Consider the following 22,685-nt stretch of genomic DNA (forward strand, 5'->3'; position numbering starts at 1 on the left):
TTAAAGGACCCATGACGTAATTTAACCTAAAATACATATAAAACTTATAATAAATAGACAAATAAATCAAATACCTATATCCTATAGGTGTTTGAGAAAGACAAAGTTTTCCGCTTAAATCAAATACATATAGCCTCCCATGTTTGAAAAATATAAAACTTGAACTTAAATTAAACACCTATAGCCTCCCGTATTTGAGAAACTTAATCAAATACCTATTAATATTTCATGTTTATGGTTTAAAGTGATTCTGCATCTGGCGAATAATCTTGCTTAAATATATCTGTAAAAGAAGAATATTAATGAATATAAATTTAGATTATTGGTAAATAAGATTTATTGGATATATTATTAAAGCATATCCAATATATTGATTACAAATATTAATAACAATATCTTTACAACAAAAAAATGTTAATAACAATAGTTAATAGCTAAATCAAATTCTTTTAAATAAGGGTCACTAAATTTTGGAAAAGCTTTATAATACACTTTGGAAAAGCTTTATAATAAGATTTATAACAATAGTTAATAATCTGCATCTATTTTCGGTGCTGATGTTTCCAATCTGAATGATCCTTTCATTGTTAATGCTACTTTCAGCTCCTTTGAATGTGAATGCTCCTCCAAACAATCTGAAAATTATAGTAGAATATGTTAAGTATGATACTCCTCCAAACAAAATGCAAATTATAGTAGACCATGTTAAGTACGATTTCGAAATGACCCTTCAAAAAATGAAGTACTATTCTGAAATGACAAAAGTAGTCCACAAAATACTTGGTTCAATCTGAAAATTATGGTGCTCAAAATCAATGGTATAAGTAGTCCTCAAAATACAAAATAAGTGGTCAAAAAAATCTTAACTAAACAACAACAACGTCTTAAAAATAACAGTTAAGTATCAAAATGATAAAAAACAGTTTTAACTTGGGAATTTCTTAAGTAATAACTTCTTCTAAAAGAATTGTGGATCAAATTGTTTAGAGCCTTAGTCGCCCATGTATATGTTGTCGATGTCAACTACATCTTAAAACATGGGCATTAGATCTTTTAAAATAACTACAAAACCACGTATTATTTTTCAACACTTTTAGTCGATTTTTCAGCACACATTTTTTTGCAACCAAAATATGAAACTACAGTTTGATCCAGAACAAAGTATCTAAGAATGGTTGAAATGATTGCATAATTAAGAACTAAAAAATGCATTATTTCTTGTGAAAGGTCTTATCTCATCTGGATGTGGGACTCTATAGCCTGTCTCCACATTAAAATTTCCTTCTCCTCACTTTGCGGCATACAATATTTGTCATAAAATTTCATAAGAAATTAGATTATTACCTTACAGACATGACAACCTTCCATGATATACAACCTTGAGAAATTGCTTCTAACCATAATCATCAAAAGTCATCGGCAGCATTTCATGAATGGTCAAAAAAGCTATAACTCCACCAGCTGTAATCAACATAGAACCAGTTAGCTAAATAAAAAATGCATAGGGCAGTTCGTGTTAAATACTCTATAGCTCACGTGTAATAAGAATATACAAAAATAATAACAGTTGCTTGAAACTCAATTGATCTTTTACCATTGATATATGCCTCTATTACATCTTCAACGACAATTCTTATTGTCCAGACTTCAGAGGATCTCATTTAATAATGATGAAGAGGCATATATTAATTTAACTAACTCAGTTAGTTGAGAGTAAATGCATCTCACATAAGACTTCAAAATCACAACATTCAAGCAACAATATTCTCAACTTCCGCCACAAAGAAAAAATGTGAGTAAGCAATATCCAATATATTTTTTTACAGTATAAAGATGACTTTCATTTAATAGTGTGAGATGTGTTAACATCCCTTGTTTCTAGATGAAAGGAAATCGAATGCTCAATCATTGTGCTTACAACAACTTCCTAACAAAGTAAAGAGAAAATACCTGAAAGGGAAAAGAAGAGACTTACACTCAACAGAGGCATCTTCATAATATACAACAACTGATCCTTCAACAACTTCCAATTCAACAGCTTTCAAGGTTCTTGGCAAATAATTTCATTCTCCTCCTTCAATTTGAAAAAATTGACGTGTTCAAAAGATGATTATGATAAGAATCTGACATGAAAATTTCAGGTCATTAAAAAGGAAACAAACTCATATAGTTTTGCTTCTAGGATACTCCAAAAACATACCAAACAGTAAGGACAAATTCTCTAGTTAAATAGAATTTGTGAATATCCACTAAATTAACATGTATCTCTCTATAAGAAGGTAGCAAACCAACCACCTTTGAATCCTAACTTCATTTACTCATTCAACATTCATAAAATAATAATCTAATTCTAATTAATTAAGAAAAATTAAATAAATTAAAAAATAAGATTGATCTTACTTGCTTAAGAGCATCAAGAACAACAATTTTGTTGATCTTCAACATATGTATACGAAATTCCTTCACAAACCTTCAATAAAAACAACATTAAGGGCATATATTAGTTCTAAATTAAATTTGAACTATACATCACAGAATAAAAAAAGTTCTAACAACTAAGACTCACAAAAAAGGGGGAAAAACAATGAAACCAATTAATTAATCTCAGATGTTGTGAGATTGAATCATAAAAACACAGTTTCAGTTCAAATGTGAGATTGAAGCATCAAATCATTCCGGATGGATTTAGACGTAAAAGCATTGAGTGAGTCTCAGCAATCAAAACAAACCAAACAATAAGGGCAAAACTTGGCAGAAAGTTGATGAGAATAAAAACACCTTATCTAATAGTTGATTTGCGGTGGACAGTGTTGATGAGAATCCCATGCAACTCAGCTAGGGCATCAATCATGTCATAGTTAACTTGAAAATATTAAGAATGTAAAATGAGATTAGAGAAAATAGAAGAATTGCTACAAAAGGGAAAAACCAATGATAATGCGCATGAGAGGATTGAAACATACAACCTCCAATAGCACCAAAAGCCATGAAAAAATAACCATGAAAAATACTAATAATAGCAGTAACCCCATGTTGAAAAGTTACTCAATAACAATCTAATGTCATTATCATAGTTAATACTTCATTAAAAAAATTAAGAGCTCGACAAACTAAATCATATTGTAAATATACTTCTCCAAATTCAGATTTTCAGGTAAATATACTTGTTGTAAAATATGGCCAAACACAAAATGGTCAAACATAAAAATTCATCCAAAATGAAATGTTTCAAAGTATAACGGCCAAACAAATAAAATTGGGGATTCTGATTCACTCACCTTCATTTTGATTTATTCTGATTCACTCACATCAGTAATCTTCGGCGATTTCGGCTTCGACGGTAGTATGATTGATAAGTTTAATTAGTCCAAAAGCAGTGAGGTTGAGATGCTGAATCTAACATGCTCCAAATTAACTAAAAAATTCATATCTTTTTTTCTTCAAAAAACTCAAAAGTTCAACAAAAACACAAATCAAAACAGTGAAATTAAAACAAAAAACAAAAAGATTTGTGTTCATTTCGACATGCTCTGATGTTGTGATGCCCAACAATTTTCATCTATCATTTGTGCATACATTAGCAAGTTTAGGCAACAACTAACACACAAAAAGAAACAAATTCACTGGTCTTTTTTTTATGTATAACAAATTCACTGTTTTCACACATGTATACTAAGAAGATAACACTATGACATTAACCACATTGATACAAAATCACACATAAATGAAAACAGATAAATAAATGCTTATCTTTATTTACCTATCACAATTGTCTTTTGAAGTTGTCCAGTGAATCCCACAACCTAATTCTAGAGTTTGCATTAGCAACATTACAAAGGAATCAATAAACCTGTGGAGTACAAAAAATAACAGTGAATAGTATAATTGGTGAATCATATTAGTAGAAGCTCAATTGCATCAATGACATCAATGTCTCATTTAATCATAGCAACAAATTCATCATCAAATTCATCCTATTTCCACTTAATACAATTAATTTACATACCTATTTTCACAAATTCATCCTCAAATTCATGCGGAACAATCTCTGATTGAACATGCAAAAAAAAAAACACTTTAGTAGAGTAAGAAGTAATCTCATGTCAGATTTAAGGAACAAAATAGAATGGTTCTTACCTCCAGCGTGTGGTGCGCGTTGCTTCTGTATTCTTTTCCGACGAACCGACGGCGGTGACATAGGAGAGGAAGTGTGGTCGCGAGAGAGAGAAGGAATGGAAAAGAGATTATGGAAGTAATGAAGTGTGAGAGAAGATGAGATTCAAATTTAAGAGAGAGAAACCAAAAATGGGGAATGAAATTGTGCTTGAAGAGAGAGAATGTAGAGGATCAAATTGGGATGATAGAGAAAAAATAAAATAGAATGAGAGAAATATTAGATGTTAGATAGGAATAAGAGAGAAAAATAGGAGGGAAAAAAGGGATTGAGAGAATTTGAATTTTGAATTTTGAATTTAAGAGGGAAAATGAGAGAAAATGATATTTTAATGTTTGTGATTGATTGAATGCTTAAAATGGTAAAAATAAAAGTAGTATTTTAATGTGACGTGGCAAGAATGATGTGATTGATTGAATGCTTAAAATGGTAAAAATAAAAGTAGTATTTTAATGTGACGTGGCAAGAATGATGTGATTGATTGACACCTAGGATTAGTGGCCCAAAAATTGTTCCCCATTTGTATATTATAAAGATAAAGATTTCCACTTAATACAATTAATTTACATACCTATTTTCACAAATTCATCCTCAAATTCATGCGGAACAATCTCTGATTGAACATGCAAAAAAAAAAAAAAAACTTTAGTAGAGTAAGAAGTAATCTCATGTCAGATTTAAGGAACAAAATAGAATGGTTCTTACCTCCAGCGTGTGGTGCGCGTTGCTTCTGTATTCTTTTCCGACGAACCGACGGCGGTGACATAGGAGAGGAAGTGTGGTCGCGAGAGAGAGAAGGAATGGAAAAGAGATTATGGAAGTAATGAAGTGTGAGAGAAGATGAGATTCAAATTTAAGAGAGAGAAACCAAAAATGGGGAATGAAATTGTGCTTGAAGAGAGAGAATGTAGAGGATCAAATTGGGATGATAGAGAAAAAATAAAATAGAATGAGAGAAATATTAGATGTTAGATAGGAATAAGAGAGAAAAATAGGAGGGAAAAAAGGGATTGAGAGAATTTGAATTTTGAATTTTGAATTTAAGAGGGAAAATGAGAGAAAATGATATTTTAATGTTTGTGATTGATTGAATGCTTAAAATGGTAAAAATAAAAGTAGTATTTTAATGTGACGTGGCAAGAATGATGTGATTGATTGAATGCTTAAAATGGTAAAAATAAAAGTAGTATTTTAATGTGACGTGGCAAGAATGATGTGATTGATTGACACCTAGGATTAGTGGCCCAAAAATTGTTCCCCATTTGTATATTATAAAGATAAAGATTTCCACTTAATACAATTAATTTACATACCTATTTTCACAAATTCATCCTCAAATTCATGCGGAACAATCTCTGATTGAACATGCAAAAAAAAAAAAAAAACTTTAGTAGAGTAAGAAGTAATCTCATGTCAGATTTAAGGAACAAAATAGAATGGTTCTTACCTCCAGCGTGTGGTGCGCGTTGCTTCTGTATTCTTTTCCGACGAACCGACGGCGGTGACATAGGAGAGGAAGTGTGGTCGCGAGAGAGAGAAGGAATGGAAAAGAGATTATGGAAGTAATGAAGTGTGAGAGAAGATGAGATTCAAATTTAAGAGAGAGAAACCAAAAATGGGGAATGAAATTGTGCTTGAAGAGAGAGAATGTAGAGGATCAGATTGGGATGATAGAGAAAAAATAAAATAGAATGAGAGAAATATTAGATGTTGGATAGGAATAAGAGAGAAAAATAGGAGGGAAAAAAGGGATTGAGAGAATTTGAATTTTGAATTTTGAATTGAAGAGGGAAAATGAGAGAAAATGATATTTTAATGTTTGTGATTGATTGAATGCTTAAAATGGTAAAAATAAAAGTAGTATTTTAATGTGACGTGGCAAGAATGATGTGATTGATTGACACCTAGGATTAGTGGCCTAAAAATTGTTCCCCATTTGTATATTATAAAGATTTGTATATTATAAAGATAAAGATTTGTATATTATAAAGATAAAGATAAAGATTTGTATATTATAAAGATAAAGATAAAGATGATGTTTTCGTATTATTCTAGAAATTTTATTGGACAAAAAGTGTGGCTTTTTTTAATATTAAAAGGATTTAGTATTGGGTTTCTTTTAACTTGCACCACCTAAACTTTGGGTCCAACTTAGACCAATTTAACTTTGGCCATTGATTTATTAATAAAATATTGCAGCGCATCAGATTAAGTATTGACAACCTAATCAACAAGTAAAATAGCAATCCATGCTTACATGGACTTGAGTGTATTGTATAATTATTTTTTAGCATATTTTACAAAGTTGGGTATCCTGGATCTTCTAAAACGTGAAAGAACCAACAACTTCGGTGCCCAGCCTTGACGGTGTGGCCTTACCGCCTTAGAACGGGTCGTCATGTTTGCCGGCGGCGACGGACCGGAGGCTCCGCACTTTGTCTCTCCCATCTTCTTTTACATTTCTCTTTATGCTGATAATGAAAATTGTGCAGATCTGTTCTTCTTAACCGCGATGAAGATGAATATGATTTGTTTGTGTTTTGAAGATAAACCAAAATCTCAATTACATCCATGATATTTTGATAGCTTTACATTTATCGAATTCAATAATACCAAATTTTATGTTATATTAAATATCTCCATTTGTTCATTAAATCTATGTAACTAGAATTCTTCAATGGTTAAATACTTAAAAGCCATTCACAACATAGCTAGATATGATATTTTAGGCTGGGGGACAAAAAAAACAATTGATGACAATGGGCTGTGGGTGAAGAAATTACAGGAAAATTAAAGAAGATGAACTTTCTCTCTCTTAATTGTCCTTATCTCCTTTTTGCCACTCAACTATTAAGATGAATCCAACGGTACAAAATTGCACAAGGATTGATACACTGTTTCTTCTTATGGTGAGGTGAGAATCTTTTCTACTTATCCAAACCTGCAATAGTAAGTCATTTCAATGGTTCAAGTTGGACCCAAAGTCCAAGTGGTCTAAATTAAATGGACCCGTTAGTATTGACCTAAATAAATGGAGGTTTTGTTTTGTTGGTATTAACCTAAATAAATGGAGTTAGTATTATGCTAAACTAGCGAAAAGACGGTCCGTCTTTCCGTTTTTTTATTGCGCTAACGTTTGAAAATTATGAAGGGTGTTTTTTTTATAAAATTTTGATTTTGATTAAAACTAAAAAAAATATAAATGTTTATTGCTTTCAAGTTATAAAAAATCAAACTAACCATGATTATCTTTTTCAACAACACCGACAATAATACAGTATAACAAAAAAATATAATCTAAATTCTTTTTTTAATGACACCAACAACAATTTTATTGTAGAAAAAGTTGTTTAAGGGTATAATTGAAATGATGAAAAAGTAAGTATAAATATGCTTATCTAGTTTGTTACACTTTTTATATGATAAAGAAAAAAAAATATATTCATATCAAGTTTGTTACATTTGTTTTAATATTTAAATTTATTCTTATTTATTTGTTACATGTGTTATTTGTATTGAAAATTAAGGGTATTTTTTGAAAGAAAAATTCAACCCAAAAGTGCTGAAAGAGGTTGTTTTCTTCATATATAGTATAGATAAACAAATCAAGAATATTTTTTTTAAACAAAGAGGCCTAAGCCCGAGAAAAGAGAAAACTAAACAAAGATGACTCTAGGGGTCGCTATCCCCATAACATCAGCTAACACTAGATGACTTAGCCTAGTTGGACACTGCTTATACACACGCAATCCAGGCGCATGCTTACAACCCATGTTTACAAGACCGTCTGCACACGAATTCGCCTCACGATAAGAATGACAAATCTTCACTTCCCACTTCAAAGCAAGCAACAAATCAGGATTTTAATTCTTCATTTATATTTTGTTTAATATCATCCATTTACAAAATTTTCACATAATACTATCTTCGTTTTTAAATATAGATACATGCGTTTTTTTTAACAAACCAAAATAATATATATATATATATATATATATATATATATATATATATATATATATATATATATATATATAAATCGCCATAGGTGACCTACCCCGCATAAGGTGTGCTAATAAAGTAGGTCACAAATACACAGAAGCCACTAGAAACAACAAGGAGAAGATCACACCAATAATAAAAATTACAAAATGAATCCCTTGCAAGCTAAGGGATTTCGCCACCTATCATGGTAATTGAAAGCGAAATTAATCATCTTTACCTTTAACCACAAAAATGATTGCAACTTAACTTTGTCGAGCATGTGATGCAAGTCAACATCTTTGTTGTTGAAAATATTGTTATTCTTTGCTTTCCAAATTATCCAAGCACACGAGAACCAAATCACCATCAGAAATGGATGAGTAAACCGAGGGAAAACCGACCATCTGACCAAAATGAACAAAATGGTCTTTAATAACAATCGTATCAGCCGAAGAGACACCTACCCAAAGTCGAACACTATGCCACAAAGGAGCAAAATAATTACAGCAAAAGATAAATGTTCTGAAGTCTCTTGTGATCTGCACCCTGGAAGATAGACATCGTCACCAACCTGAATAACACCACAACATACCAGATAGCCTTTCGTAGGTAGTCAGTTGCGCAATAAATGCCAAGCAAATAAGGAAACCTTCAAATGAACATGCTTAAGTAAAATATCATCTTTCTGCCCCCAAGCCAAAGGATCTTCCGCACCATGAACAAGTGATACATACCATTAACGGAGTAACCCTTAATGGGATCTAATAATCACTTCCAACTGTCAAAAATATTTGCCTCCAAAACAATGTTATGAAATAAAAAACAACATTCCGAAGAGTAATCTCCTCCCACACAAACATCCTCCTCCTCCATGTATCATCTCAGTTTGCTTTCATAAAAAATAGGAGAGAGAAAACAGTTTTTAAGAAAAGGCAGACTAATTAATTGTGTTACTCCGTCTCTAAATTTTAGTCGTTTAAAGTTTGTGAACAATTATTAAGGAAATGATTAATTGTGTTGATTTCAATGGTAAAATTAATGTCATTTACTAAAATACCCTTATTAATTGTAGTTAGTGGAGTAGTTAAGTTGAAGGAAGTTCATTAAATAAGAGTATAATAATGAAAAAAATAATAAACGCTGCATTGGTATTGTAAAGTGACAATTATTTTGAGAATAATAAAAAATTCTAAAAAGGCAATTATTGTGAGACGGAAGGAGTAGTTAACAGAGGAGAGAAGAGAAAAAAAAAATTAAATTACAAGAAAAGGACTCATTATTAAGATTTATAGAAACTCATAAGTGGTGTATTAATCACCCCTTATCCTATGCAATCTTGCACATGTTAAAAAAAACCCTAAAGCAAATACTTGAGTTTTGTTTGATACGCGCAAGTGTTTTACCACGTACAATTTTTTTTTTCCTACAATTGGATAAATAAATCACATTATATAATATTAAATTAAGGAACTAAAAAAGGAAATAATAAATAAATTTTGTATTGAAAATATAAATCGTTAAACTTTTACATCATTGACTACACAAGTTCCAAGAAATAACTTATATCTTTAGCTTATTAACTTGTGCCTTAATGACACAAGTTATCATTTCCTAAAAAATGTTATGTTCAATAATAAGATTTAGGCCAAATACCACGTTTGGTCCTTTTAGTTTGATAGAATTCTCAAGTTAGTCCTTTAAGTTTTGAAAGTTTCAATTAGGTCCTTTTAATTTGACTGAATTCTGAAGTTAGTCCTTTAAGTTTTAAAAGTTTCAAATAAGTCCTTTTAGTTGATAAACTATTTCACAGTTACCCCTGTTGTCAGTTAATAATTAATTGATGCTGATGTAGCCGTTAATTAAGTTGTTGACTTGGATCAAAACACTGTATTTTAAAAGCTTCAGGGTGTCAAAACATTACGTTTAATCGTCACAAATGATCATTCTAGCACTAAATATCGTTTAATAGTGCTAGAAAGACATTTGTTGTTGTAAATAGCTCTCTTTCTAGCACCATAAATGATCATTTGTGATTATTAAACATAACGTTTTGACACCCTTGAGCTTTTAAAAGGCATCATTTTGATCAAAATCAACAACTTAACGGCTACATCAACATCAGTTAAACAGAGACTGACAACAAGGGTAACGGTGAAATAATTTATCAACTAAAAAGACTTAATTGAAACTTTTGCTACTTAAAGGACTAACTTGCCAATTCTGTCAAACTAAAAGGATCTAATTAGAACTTTCGAAACTAAAATGACTAACTTAAGAATTTTGTCAAACTAAAATGACCAAAAATGGTATTTGGCCTAAGATTTATTGATTCAATGTGGAAACAAAGTCATGTAGTCGTGTATCATACAATCAAATGCTGCTACGATAGTTAAAGACAGCTGCACAATCTTCTATTTCCTCCACCAGCAATACATTTCCTACCGACCTCTTTATTCTTTATTCTCACTTCAAAAAGATATTTACAGAATAGTGTTAACATACTATCTTCGTTCCAATATGCTTCTTTGCTTAAGTAATTGATTGCCATTGAAATTCAATTTCATGTGTCACAATATTGTTCCTTCATCTTTTTCAAAAAACTGCAGTATATGTGCAAAAAATTAATATTCTCTAAACAAACACATTAGTATGATAGCATATATACTCAGTTCAGCATCAGCTAGCAACTGATTTTATGAAAAACATTATGAGAGCATACTCCGTATGCTAATTTATATGCCCTCCCTCGAGTTGTCCAAATTAATAGACGAATCGCCCAGTATTATTCTATGTGCATTTAATGTTACTATACCAAAATGTGTACTTATATTATTCATGGTCCCCCTTAATTTTGTTTTATGGCTATGCCAATGGATGTGGTGATATGGCGAATACTTCTTTCCCATGTTGGACCGCTGTCATAGATAACAAACAATGGAAGTGGTGATATTACCTAAAGAAAATGTTGAAGGAAAAAATGCACATGCTTAACCACAAACGTTCGATGATGATGCTTCCGAAGTTATCTTCCTCAACTGTAAATAGATAATAATAACAATCAAGAACTGCAAAAGAGAGTTATTATCTAACTGCAAAAGATAAACCATAGTCAAACTGTTTTCGGACAAACTATAATTATTTTTTCATATGCTACCATTAAGAACTTATGGACATGTCATAAGTTGATTCCGTAAGCTCTCTCGAACTATCTCACAAGCGATTATGCTAGTATATAAGCTGAAATAAACAAATACAAACATACCCTATGTCAAATGAAATTATAACAATGCTTAACCCTAACTACGTGTCCTGGCTCAAGAATTCTATGACTATGAGCATGTTAAAAATAGAGAAAATTCAGAAAGGAGAGACGTTCTAACTCGCGGTCATAAATTCTAGACATAAATAGCTTGTTATATACTTTTGGAAAGTAATTGGAACTTATAGGTATGCAACACCAGTCCCACAAACTCCCATTTGGTAACAACTCATAAACTACCAAGCTAATTTAAGGAGATTAAATGGCAAAAGAAAGTGATAAACATTTGGTTCACTACAAATTCATGAACGTCAAAACAAATTTTCACTATGATAATGTACCGCTAAATCATTGAAAAATTTAAAAAGGCATGCCTTGGCATCTTGAATCATAAAAATAAGATAAATATGTCTTTACCACAATTACATAATTTTCTTGACATGTTGTGCATCGCGAATTGGTACTTGTTTGTGGCGCCGTCTACGGTGGGAGACCTTGATAGGTCTCCTACCGGTGAGAGACCTCATTTTTTTTTTTTTTTTTTTTTTTTGCAAAATGAATGGAGCCATTGGATTAAATCCAATGGTTGAGTAAAAAAGGACAAAAATGATGCTTTTGTTATTTCATTCTTAAATTAGGGGTATTTTGGTAAAAGCGATAATAAATTTAAAATATTAAAATAATTTACCGAAATTTTTCGAAAAAAAAATGAAATAATTTTTTAAAATTGAAATTTTCGTAAAAAAAATGAAATGATATATCCAGATTTTTCGAAAAAATTGAAATAATTTTTTAAAATTGAAATTTTCGTAAAAAAATGAAATAATATATCCAGATTTTTCGAAAAAAAATGAAATAATTTTTTAAAATTGAAATTTTCGTAAAAAAATGAAATAATATATCCAGATTTTTCGAAAAAAAATGAAATAATTTTTTAAAATTGAAATTTTCGTAAAAAAATGAAATAATATATCCAGATTTTGGAAAAAAATGAAATAATTTTTTAAAATTGAAATTTTCGTAAAAAAATGAAATAATATATCCAGTTTTTTCGAAAAAAAATGAAATAATTTTTTAAAATTGAAATTTTCATTAGAAAATGAAATAATATATCCAGATTTTTCGAAAAAATGAAATAATATATTTTCAAAAAAAATCAGATTTTTTAATGATTTTCAAAATTATATATTCCATTTTTTTTCATTTTTCAAAAAATTATATAATTTTCCATTTTTTTTTCATTTTTTTCATATTTTGCAAGGAAAAAAAAAAGGAGGTCTCTCACCGGTAGGAGACCTATCAAGGTCTCCCACCGTAGCCTTTGCCCTTGTTCGTGGTACTTTTGCGAATTGTTTGCACAAATTCCCATGTAATCCATCAAAATTGGTGAACCAGCGAACCAAGTGAATATCAAAGATTGAGTAAGATGAAGTTGAGTATGAGATAAAATATAAAGGAAAACCAATGGTGGTACAAATAAATTTTGCATAAAGTTTGTTTGAAGTTCGAAGAAAGAGAATGTCTCTTGCAAAATAATACCGATAAAAAAACGAAAAAAAGAGTGAAAAAAAAGTGAATATCAAAAGATTTTGGTAAGTGAGCACTAGTTTGTTTTTTGTTTTTAAAGAAGTTAGCTCTAGTTTGTTGCAACCGACTATTATAATCTTTTTACTTTTTTGCACCATTGATTAATTTAATTAATTAAATATTAAGATATTTTGAGTACTCTAGCGTAGAGCTGTCAAAACGGGCCGGGCCGTACGGGCCGGCCCGAAAGCCCGAATAAAATGCAGGGCCTGGGCCGAATAATTGCAACCCGAATCGTTTCAGGGCTTTTTAGCCCTGCCCGAAAAAGCCCGGAGGCCGGTAGGGCTAGCCCGGTCGGGCTTCGGGCAGCCCGACAGCCCGCAGAAAAACTGAAATTGTCAAAAAATATGTCGCTTCAAAAACTGCATGAAGGTAGTTGAATGCACAGACGTCAATAAGCACTTTAGTTGATAATATTGATATTGTTGTATCTTCAAGTGATTAATACAATGATTATGGAGCCTGAATCATGTTAGCATGAATCTTAGATTACAAGTGAAAGTGCCTGGAAAACTCAAGCTGTACTTTTATTGTTAATTATGCTGCTTCTGTGATGTAATTAACTGTACTTTGTTCATGTGTGTGTGTATATATATATATAAATTAAACTAATGTAAGATTTACACCAGAATATATTCTTTGTTCGTAGTTAATATTCTGGTCTCTCGAGCACTAAAAATATATAATTAACTGTACTTTGTTCATGTTGTAAGATTTACGCCAATTATAAACAGAAGAATACAAACAAAACAAAAGAATGCTACCAGTCACATAAACCAGCAAGGAACAGGCAAAATAGAGTATAGAACAGTGACAATTTTATCAATTCTAACAAGTAGTAATAATAACATGTACTAAGATCTCTCCAAAAAAAAAAAAACTATGTACTAAGATTGAAATAAAAAAAATATAGATACGTGCGGGCCGGGCTGGCCCGTTAGCCCGGGAGCCCGTATAGGGCCGGGCTCGGGCTCAATTATTCTAGCCCATATTTAAACCGGGCTTTTTAGCCCGGCCCTAAAAAGCCCGTTGCCCGACCGGGCCGGGCCTAAACGGGCCGGGCCGCCCGTTTTGACAGCTCTACTCTAGCGGAGTTGGAAATACCCATTTTGGATAAAAAAGATGTTTTTCTTAAAAATTTATTGATAATTTGCTACTCTTAATTACGAAAATTCTTTACATACAAAATTCTTTACATGTCCCGTACCATGAACTCGTGCCCGCACCGCACACCAACACGAATTACGAAATTTGTGACTATATATGGTCTTTACTTGAACATTATCTTTTTAAATATTTTTAATATTACAACTAATAAAGCCATGTAATACCAAAAGTATAGTACAAATTAGTACAAATTTAATTTTCATTGGTTAATGTACCAACTATGGAAACCCACTTGGGTTGGCATGATGGTATTGGCTTGAGACCTGAGAGTGTACTCCTCCTTGCGATCTCAGGTTTGATTCTCTTCGGTGCCAATTTAGGTGGGCTAATTTAGCTTCTTCAAAAAAAAAATACCAAACAAGAAAAATGTGAAGGTTTGTATCTAAAAGTCAAAATATTGTAATTTTCAATGCAAAATTACTGATTTTAGTGTATCTTGTAATGTTCATAGGTACAATGGCAAGTGATATAATGGGAAATATTACAACAATTAAAGTCACTTAAAATAATATGAGACCGGAGGGAAGTGGTCAGAAAAGAAGTGGTAAAATTGCTAGAGGCAGGTATGATATATCCCATTTCCAGCAGGCGAGACCATGGGATGACCTCATACCTCTTTAAAATTGGAGGTGATAACCTCTAGCGAAGATGCATAAGTAATGAAGAAGTAGCAGATATTCTTTGGCACTGTAACAATTCAGCTTAGGAAGGACACTGGTTGAGTTCAAGTTTAATTTGGGTTAGAGTTTTCCCGATTCCAAAAGACGCAGGTGGGTAATGGAGACATGATATCCACCCAAAATTATATTTTTACCTCACTTAACTCACCCAAAATGATAAGGTGCTGAAATTATGTTTTTCACCCGTCAGAGATCGAAGACCGTACCCAAACCCTATCAAGTTTGCACAGAAAAGGCAAAAACAGCCTCCGCACAGTTTTCACCCCTCCATTTATGTAATGAGCCAAACAAGGATCCAAGAGAGTAACAAATAAGCACTATATATGAGGCATGAGCCTTCTCTTTGAGGGAATCACCAAACCATGAGAAGAAGTATATTCAAGAGAGAATGTCCCTTTGTGCATGCTGAGTCATCTTTCTTTTCCATTTATTCTGATAACATTCCCATGCACGCTGTTATATAATTGGTACGTTCCTATATTTATGTATATTCACGGAGTACAAGGTTATCCCTTACGTAGCAATCTATAAAAATGAACTTTTCTCTCTTATTTAACAAACCCTCACAATTTTGGTGCTTCACGCAAACCAAACCCTTTTCTCTCTTAAACAATGGCCATTCAGAAAGAACCCTCTTATGTGATTGAGAGTAAAAGGTTTAGGACAATCATTGGCATGACAACTAGACTTTTTTGGACACATGGATTTTGTTTATATAGAGATAACAGGTTTTGCTGACAACTTTGTGGAGAAAAATCTCATTGTTATGAGATTGTTGTTAGTTTCCAAGGTTTTCACCTTTATCATCATTATACTATGTGCCATCTTAGAACACCCACCTATTCGTATAGTTAAAAGTATGGTTATGAATATGATTGTCATGCCATGTGCTGCGTGTGTTTTATCGGTGTTTATTGTATCATTTGTTACTGCTGTACTTGTTTTTATCATTTGGATTATTGTTTACATGTTTGCTCGCTCTACAATGACTACTCAGCCGAAACACACTACGAGTGATCGTACAAGTTTTAAGTATATCACTGACATGATATTTAAGCTCTTTTATGTACTCATTGTTTTTGTAGTTGTGGAAATAACAGGTTTTGCTGACAACATGGTGGAGAAACATCTCTTTCCTACGAGATTTTTGTTACTTCTTGCGGTTTTCACTTTTATCTTCGTTTTAATTCCAGACGTATTAGAAAACTCACCTGTTCTTCTACTGCAAAGTATGGTTTTGATGGTCATGGCATCTGTCGTGTGTGTGCTAATGGTGCTTCTGATATCAACTACTACTGCTGTAATTGTCTTCATCTTCTGGAGTGTTGGTATATTGACCGTTGTTGTGCAGAATTTGACCCATATAGTTCAAGAGATGAAAGCAATAAGGAATGTTGTGGCAAATTAACAAGTTTTAGCCAATCAATCTTCAAGATCTTATGGATCGATATTACACAAGTTTCATTATAGTTTTCTAGTTAATGTTAGTTTATGGCAGCATTATTTGTAATTTCTTATTTTAATTGCTATGAATGAATTTTTCCTTTAAATTCTCTGCTGTCTTCTATATGTAACAATTAGAGCTTGTGATGACTTGGTATTTAACTATGAATGTGACGCGTGCTAACAGATTCACTTAATTTAAAATGTTTAATTAAAACTTGATTACATTTTTAAGAAATGTTATAATCAAGATCGGAATGACAAGTACTATTACAAAGACTTGCAATAATGAGATTCAAACAATACAAAGAGCTTTTGTATGGGGAGATGTGGATGAAAAGAAGAAGTTTCATGCTAAGAGATTACATAAAATGTAGTGCCACATAGTATGAGTGAGACCTGAATTTTTTTCATAGTAATCTCATAAAGTGGATTCATTTGGATGTGAAATGTAGTATTAAATGGGAGAGTAATATATATGCACTGGAAAGAATATTGGGCATTGGCTTGCCATCATCTTTGGAATTGGAGGAACAAAGAGAAGCATCAAGAAAAAAAGTCAGACTTGAGGATTATTGTATGGCACAGGCTGCAGGTTACAGACATAGCAGCAGATTCGGATTGTTTGGGATCTGCCTAAAGCGCGGTATGGGTTAAATTAGTCACCGGAGGGGCTACCAGAGGCTAAGAACCAATCAATACATTGTACACCACAAACATATCAGCTACGAACTAAAATGAAAATCATCTGCATTAATTTAACACAGTTAGGAGGAGAGAACCAAGTATCGTAGTTCTTGTCATTTCTTAAATTAATAAAAATACATATTTGCATGAGTGCAAAGATATATACACCGCAAAATCAAATGTAGTGATAGGAAAAGCTATAAAATTAATAATAAAACGATAATCTGTGAGCATTCATCATTTTCAGTTCTGTTCATCATTTTGTACTCTGGTGTAGTTCATGCCCCGCTGGCAGAACACAACCATTTCTTGTGAATAATAAAAGTAATTCAACGCAGTGAATCACCAGTTCTAACACAGCTAGAATGTAAAACGTAGCATTCAAATTTGAGTTATGAAATGTTGAAATTTTAATGAGTCATCAAGGTTGAAATAGATCTAACTCTTATAAGTAGAATAGCTAGAAAATGAAATCATACAAATCCTCCTAGTGGCTTGCACACCTCAAATCTAGCTTTTTCTATTTTCAAGAAAATACACTACTAAAGTAGATATCAAATACTAAAACTAAGCGTTAATAAGAGATACCATAATATGCTATAGCCCATAATTCACACATTATTTCAAGTACATTGTCTGACCATTCACACTAAACATAGCATTATTTCAATTGTTATTGTACATAGGACCATTTGAATTAACAAAATTTGGAAGAGTACCAAACAAGTTTGGCTTAGTCCAAGCATGTTAGTTTCGTTTGCAAGAGAATGTTCATACCGTTACTCCTTCAGATACTTGCACCGATAAATGCATCCAAGAGAGCATGTTAGTCGTCCTAAACAGAATTGCCTGTATTAGGTTGCTTCTGATGGTTCGTTGCTGGCAGTGAGAGATGCCATGCCATTGAAGAACAAATATGGCTTCAACAACAGACCGGCACATGTATGTGCCCCCAAAATCCTTTGGAGTGGCAAATAAAACAATGTGACAGAAACAAACCAGTTGCAGACAATAAAACTTAGCACACCGCACCACAAACAACATTAAACAAGAAAAAAAAAATAAAGGAAAAAAGAACAAGATGGCATGAAAATTTGGAGTGCATTAATAGAGTGAGTTGAACTCAAATCTGTTAAGTAGCAAGGTAAACATATATTCCATTGATAGGTTCCTAACAGAACCTAACCCAGCTAAATTCATTTCTAATCTAAACTAAAAAGTAACTGAAATTTAGAACTGCTACTTGTTTATATACTGAAGCCAGGATTCCATGTGATTAGTACAAAATAAAAGGATCCACTTTCAACCAAACTTTAGTTGCACTCTGAAAATTTACTTTTCTACCAAACTTTCTTCTGGCCGCCAGTTCTTTCATATGGTCCTGTCATAGAGGGGACTTGTGGAGAAACAGCATCTGAAGCACCGGCCAAGCGCAGAAACACACTAGCTCTTTTATACGTTGTACCATTTTCCCTCTGTTGTGTGGCATCTTTAATGCTTTCATATTGATATTGCTTATTTTTTCTTGACATGTTATTCTTATTCACCAAGTCCTTTCTATTGGCGTCATTCTGATTCTTCGAAGCAATACCCTTCAAAGAAACACTTAAGCGAGAAAACACACTGGTTTTTTGTTTGGGCTTATCACAATACATACCCTTTGAGAGAAGGGAATTCAAATGATCACTTTCATCTTTGGACTGGAAGTCACTTACAGCATCAGAGGAAGAGTCACCTAACTTGTCAGATTCTTTATCACTCAGCAGAAATCGTGGAACAGGGATAGAAGAATCATCATTTCCAATAAGCATATCTAACTCTATCTGTTCCTCATCTGAACCATCGCTAGAATTACAAAGCTCCCCATCTTCAAGGTCAGAATGGTCAGTTGAACATAAGGGTATAAAATCTTCATTACCATCCTCAAAAATATGGAAGTTTTCTTTCTTCTCTTGCAATGTAGGAAGCTCACGCGATTCAAAGCTGGCAGCAGAGTGAGCCCCAGATGCCACTGATTGATTGAAGCCAGGGTGTTCAGGATCATAAGCATCAACATCCAAATGCATGCTTTCACCCTTTCCGAGAGACTCAGGAGACAGAGAAAGCTTTTCCACCTCTTGCTCAGCAGTTACTGGAGTACCATGGTTCACGATGAGCTTCCTTTTCGGAGGGTTGGTAACCCCCCCTTTCTTTAGCACATCTTCAATAATCTGAAAATCCCAGTTTCTTGTTTTCCTTTTCTTCTGATGAAGAGAGCGTGGAACTTCACATTTTCTTGAATTGAATAGCCACATCAGACTTCGAACCTGACAGTAAAACAACCAGAACCATAAAACTATGTATCATGCAGGTTATTCACGCAAACTCCCGCATATGCTTGTAGATAAAGTAAATTGTGCAATAATGTCCAACCAAAAGTTGAAAAGGAGCAGACCTGATCTTCAGACAAACCAAAGTTGAATTTGTACTTGGTAAAGTAATTAGCTCGAATAGCATCACAAAATTCATTTTCAAAAAGAGGGTTGCAGCGCAAGATTCGCGTGAATTTAACCTGGTCAAAACCATAAACATAAGAACTCACAAAAATAAGAATATTCTAAAATTAAGAGTTTATCAAAGTAATAGGAAAAGCAAAATACACACAAGTAGAATAGAAAAATCAATATATGCCAAATCTGTGCGAATTTGAAACTGAAATAAGACAAGCATAATATGAAAGTAAAGATTACAACCTGTGCAGGGAACTGCTTTCCAGATGAAACATATGCACGAGGAGCAATGTTCATGCCACCATCTGTTATCGCTTCAAAAACCCCATGAAGTTTCCTCTCTTCAAATTCGAAAAGGAACAAAATCATTCCTGCCTTGACGTTTTTAACAAAATCAAAAAAATTACCCGGTAACCCAAACAAATTCCTCTCAAAGCATTCTTTCAAAGTACTCCTATTGGACATGAAGATAGCACCATGCTCAGGAAAAATTCCAGACCCCTTATTTTCGCACAAATCTCCGGCATCCATTTTCGTTCTAACAAAAAAACTTTGTAGGTTAGAACTTAAAATCCTTACGTCCACTATGTAATATTATTGAAAAATTAGCACACGGACAGGCAAATTTCAATTACATGAGCCAAGTTCAATTCAAGAAGCAAATAGTGAATGTTATACATATGCATTACATATTATAGTACACTTGTGAGAAGTGTAGCGTAATCTATACTTCAAACTACCCTAAGATCTGAGTTTTCCGCACTTGAAATTAGAAGCAGGGGTTGAGCTAGTAAGCTACATGCATCACTAAAGGGACTCGAGACCCTGCCAATTTTAATCACTGCACTATTAGGAAGAAAACCCATTCTCTACATCAGACACTCATCGTCGAAATATCCGTAAAAAGGAAACACCATAAACCATCACAGCAGACCAACATTAGACCTCAATAGTCACTACCTTCACCATCATCCTTAATCCAGAAACCAAACCACAACCAGAAACTATCACCCATCCTCTTGAAGCCAGTAACTCTCCTTCAGCATTCTCATTCACACCATAATCCACTACTCTTCTACATTACATAACATTAACCCAAGTACACCCCCTTTAGCCGCCACTGCAAACAAAGTCCACTAACCACATCAAAACTATTGTGAACACATTCCCTCACTCACAGAAACCCACCATGAAACCTTTGTCTCCGCTACTAAACTTCAACATCCCACTCCATTTCCCTCACAGCCTCACCCACCGCCTATGACTAGCTTCCCTCCTCCCCTAATTAGAATACCCACATTCATATGATTCATTACAAATCTATAAATTGGATATGCTATTATAACTCCAATTTGTTAATAGCACCACCCACGAATTAATTGTACCTTCTACATATCAATTTATAAATAACTCCAATTTGTTAATAGTACCACCAACGAATTAATTGTACCTTCTACATATCAATTTATAACTCATACACAACACATTAATAGTTACACTAAGATGCAATAACTCATTGTATACATGAGCTACATGCATCACTAAAGGGACTCGGTTCCCTGCATTCTCTACATCATCACACACTCAACATTAGATTAGCAACAAAATGCAACATCATAAACCACGATAGGAGACCAACCAACCCTCCTTAAACCTCCACAGTCTCCACCTCCACCTCCATGATCCTTCACCAACAAACCAAACAACCACCGGTACCTAATTTCATGTAACCTATGAAACACTGACACATACACAACGCACAACAATGGAACATACATCAAACACGACACTGATATATCGACACTGATAATAATTTATTTTAAGAAATGGGATAAGTGAATGCAATCACATTCACATGTGTTGGTCTCAGACATTGACACATGTCAGACACCAGACACACCTTCAATCAAAAAGTGTGAGCACTACAGAGTTATTATGAACACGTTCACTAACACATAAATTATACTATATGCTGTTATAAGCTCAAATCCATTTTGTTAATTAAATGTACATTCTACACATCAATTTATAACTCGTCCATAACCAAAACAGATTAAAATTCACACCAAGATGCAAAGCAACTAAAATCAATGTTTACATGAAGCATGAACCTAGAAAGTAAGTTCAGTCAAACCCTAATTAAGTAACAACCATAGATTTACACAGCACAAAGATCAAAACAATAGAAGTTGATTTGGAGTGGAAATGGGAAACCTTTTAATCCGTGCTTGAAACGCTAGTTTTCTTCTTGATTTTCTTGTTGTTGCTTCTGAGAGAGAGAGAGAGAGAGAGAGAGAGAGAGAGAGAGAGAGAGAGAGAGACGAAAATAGCGATATAGAAGAAGAGAGAAATGGGTGCACTCTCACACTCACTCACTCAGAAGAAGTTGGCATTGTAATATGGCGCGCCACTCACCGCGTCTTTAGCGTTGTGTTGTATCAATTCACAAAACGACAATTCTTATTTTTGGGTAATATATGGAAATTTCAAAATAATTATTTATGCACTTCGTTAATCAAAATAGTCTTGGTCCTCGTGAGTTTAGTTTTGGTATGGACAATGCATAATATATGTAAGGTCTGAGGTTCAAACCCCGACCACCACAAAAAAAAAAATCAAAATAGTCTTGATGTTAAAATAATGGGCGTTTCTATGCAGTCAGAAAACTGACTTATTTTTTTGAAAAATTATTTTGTTTAGCCAATTGTATAATTGTTGATGTCATGTCAGTTAGTGTCTTACAAACTTTATCTTATTACTAATCAATCTTTGTACAAAATATTAATTACTTATGATTTATTTACTTATTTTATTTAAAATTAAATCATTTATTAATTATGCACAAATTAAATGATTTTTAATCATCCTCTCTCTTCAGTTTCTGCATCTTCATCTGCAGAAGGGGATTTCTCTAACATAAATTATTCATTTCATTTGTGTTCTTCTTTTCTTCCCATTCATATGCAGAACGAAAAATCTCTTTTGACTCCTACATGTATTCGAAATCAAAGGACGGAAGTTATTAAAGGTATGGTGTGCATAAACGTTCTTATTGGTGTTGGAGCAGATGAATTTTCGAGGGAAAGGGATGCACATATTTGAACTGATAAAGATGATAAGATTTTGGAGTGAAAGAGAGTGAAATAATGACAAAATCAGATGATAAGATTTTAGAGTGAAAGGAACTGATGAAGATGAACAGATTCAAACGGGTG

At 32.9% G+C, this 22,685-nt stretch overlaps 1 protein-coding gene and 2 long non-coding RNA genes across 3 annotated transcripts; all 3 read right to left on the reverse strand.

Annotated features, from left to right (window-relative positions):
• Positions 1 to 299: 299 nt before the first annotated feature.
• LOC146955765 (uncharacterized) lies at positions 300 to 3,438 on the reverse strand. The gene is made up of 6 exons (XR_015017780.1): positions 3,279 to 3,438; positions 2,779 to 2,862; positions 2,401 to 2,470; positions 1,976 to 2,074; positions 1,345 to 1,461; positions 300 to 635 (listed from the first exon to the last, which is right to left on the reverse strand). It is a non-coding gene; the product is annotated as an uncharacterized LOC146955765 (long non-coding RNA).
• Positions 3,439 to 3,755: 317 nt separating this feature from the next.
• On the reverse strand, positions 3,756 to 5,529 carry LOC146955766 (uncharacterized). The gene is made up of 3 exons (XR_015017781.1): positions 4,138 to 5,529; positions 4,007 to 4,048; positions 3,756 to 3,850 (listed from the first exon to the last, which is right to left on the reverse strand). It is a non-coding gene; the product is annotated as an uncharacterized LOC146955766 (long non-coding RNA).
• A 12,534-nt stretch (positions 5,530 to 18,063) lies between these two features.
• Positions 18,064 to 21,877, reverse strand: LOC146955767 (uncharacterized). Its single transcript, XM_085723676.1, has 4 exons — positions 21,685 to 21,877; positions 19,714 to 20,008; positions 19,416 to 19,532; positions 18,064 to 19,287 (listed from the first exon to the last, which is right to left on the reverse strand). Exons 2-4 carry the CDS (start codon positions 19,999 to 20,001, stop codon positions 18,322 to 18,324), a joined length of 1,371 nt encoding a protein of 456 aa, XP_085579802.1. The 5' UTR covers positions 20,002 to 20,008; positions 21,685 to 21,877; the 3' UTR covers positions 18,064 to 18,321.
• Positions 21,878 to 22,685: the final 808 nt, after the last annotated feature.

This window comes from Medicago sativa, chromosome 1 (assembly GCF_051527215.1).
Source record: "Medicago sativa cultivar Bolivia chromosome 1, Bolivia_mono, whole genome shotgun sequence".
Classification (NCBI taxonomy): domain Eukaryota; kingdom Viridiplantae; phylum Streptophyta; class Magnoliopsida; order Fabales; family Fabaceae; genus Medicago; species Medicago sativa.

Bases quoted from the DNA above. Each gene is read 5' to 3' on its own strand.
- LOC146955767 (XM_085723676.1), bottom strand. From the start codon at position 20,001: ATGGATGCCGGAGATTTGTGCGAAAATAAGGGGTCTGGAATTTTTCCT. The intron at 19,533-19,713 runs GTTGTAATCTTT...GGTTTTGACCAG, and splicing joins GAAAGCAGTTCCCTGCACAG to GTTAAATTCACGCGAATCTT. The intron at 19,288-19,415 runs GTCTGCTCCTTT...TTTTACTGTCAG, and splicing joins TTGGTTTGTCTGAAGATCAG to GTTCGAAGTCTGATGTGGCT.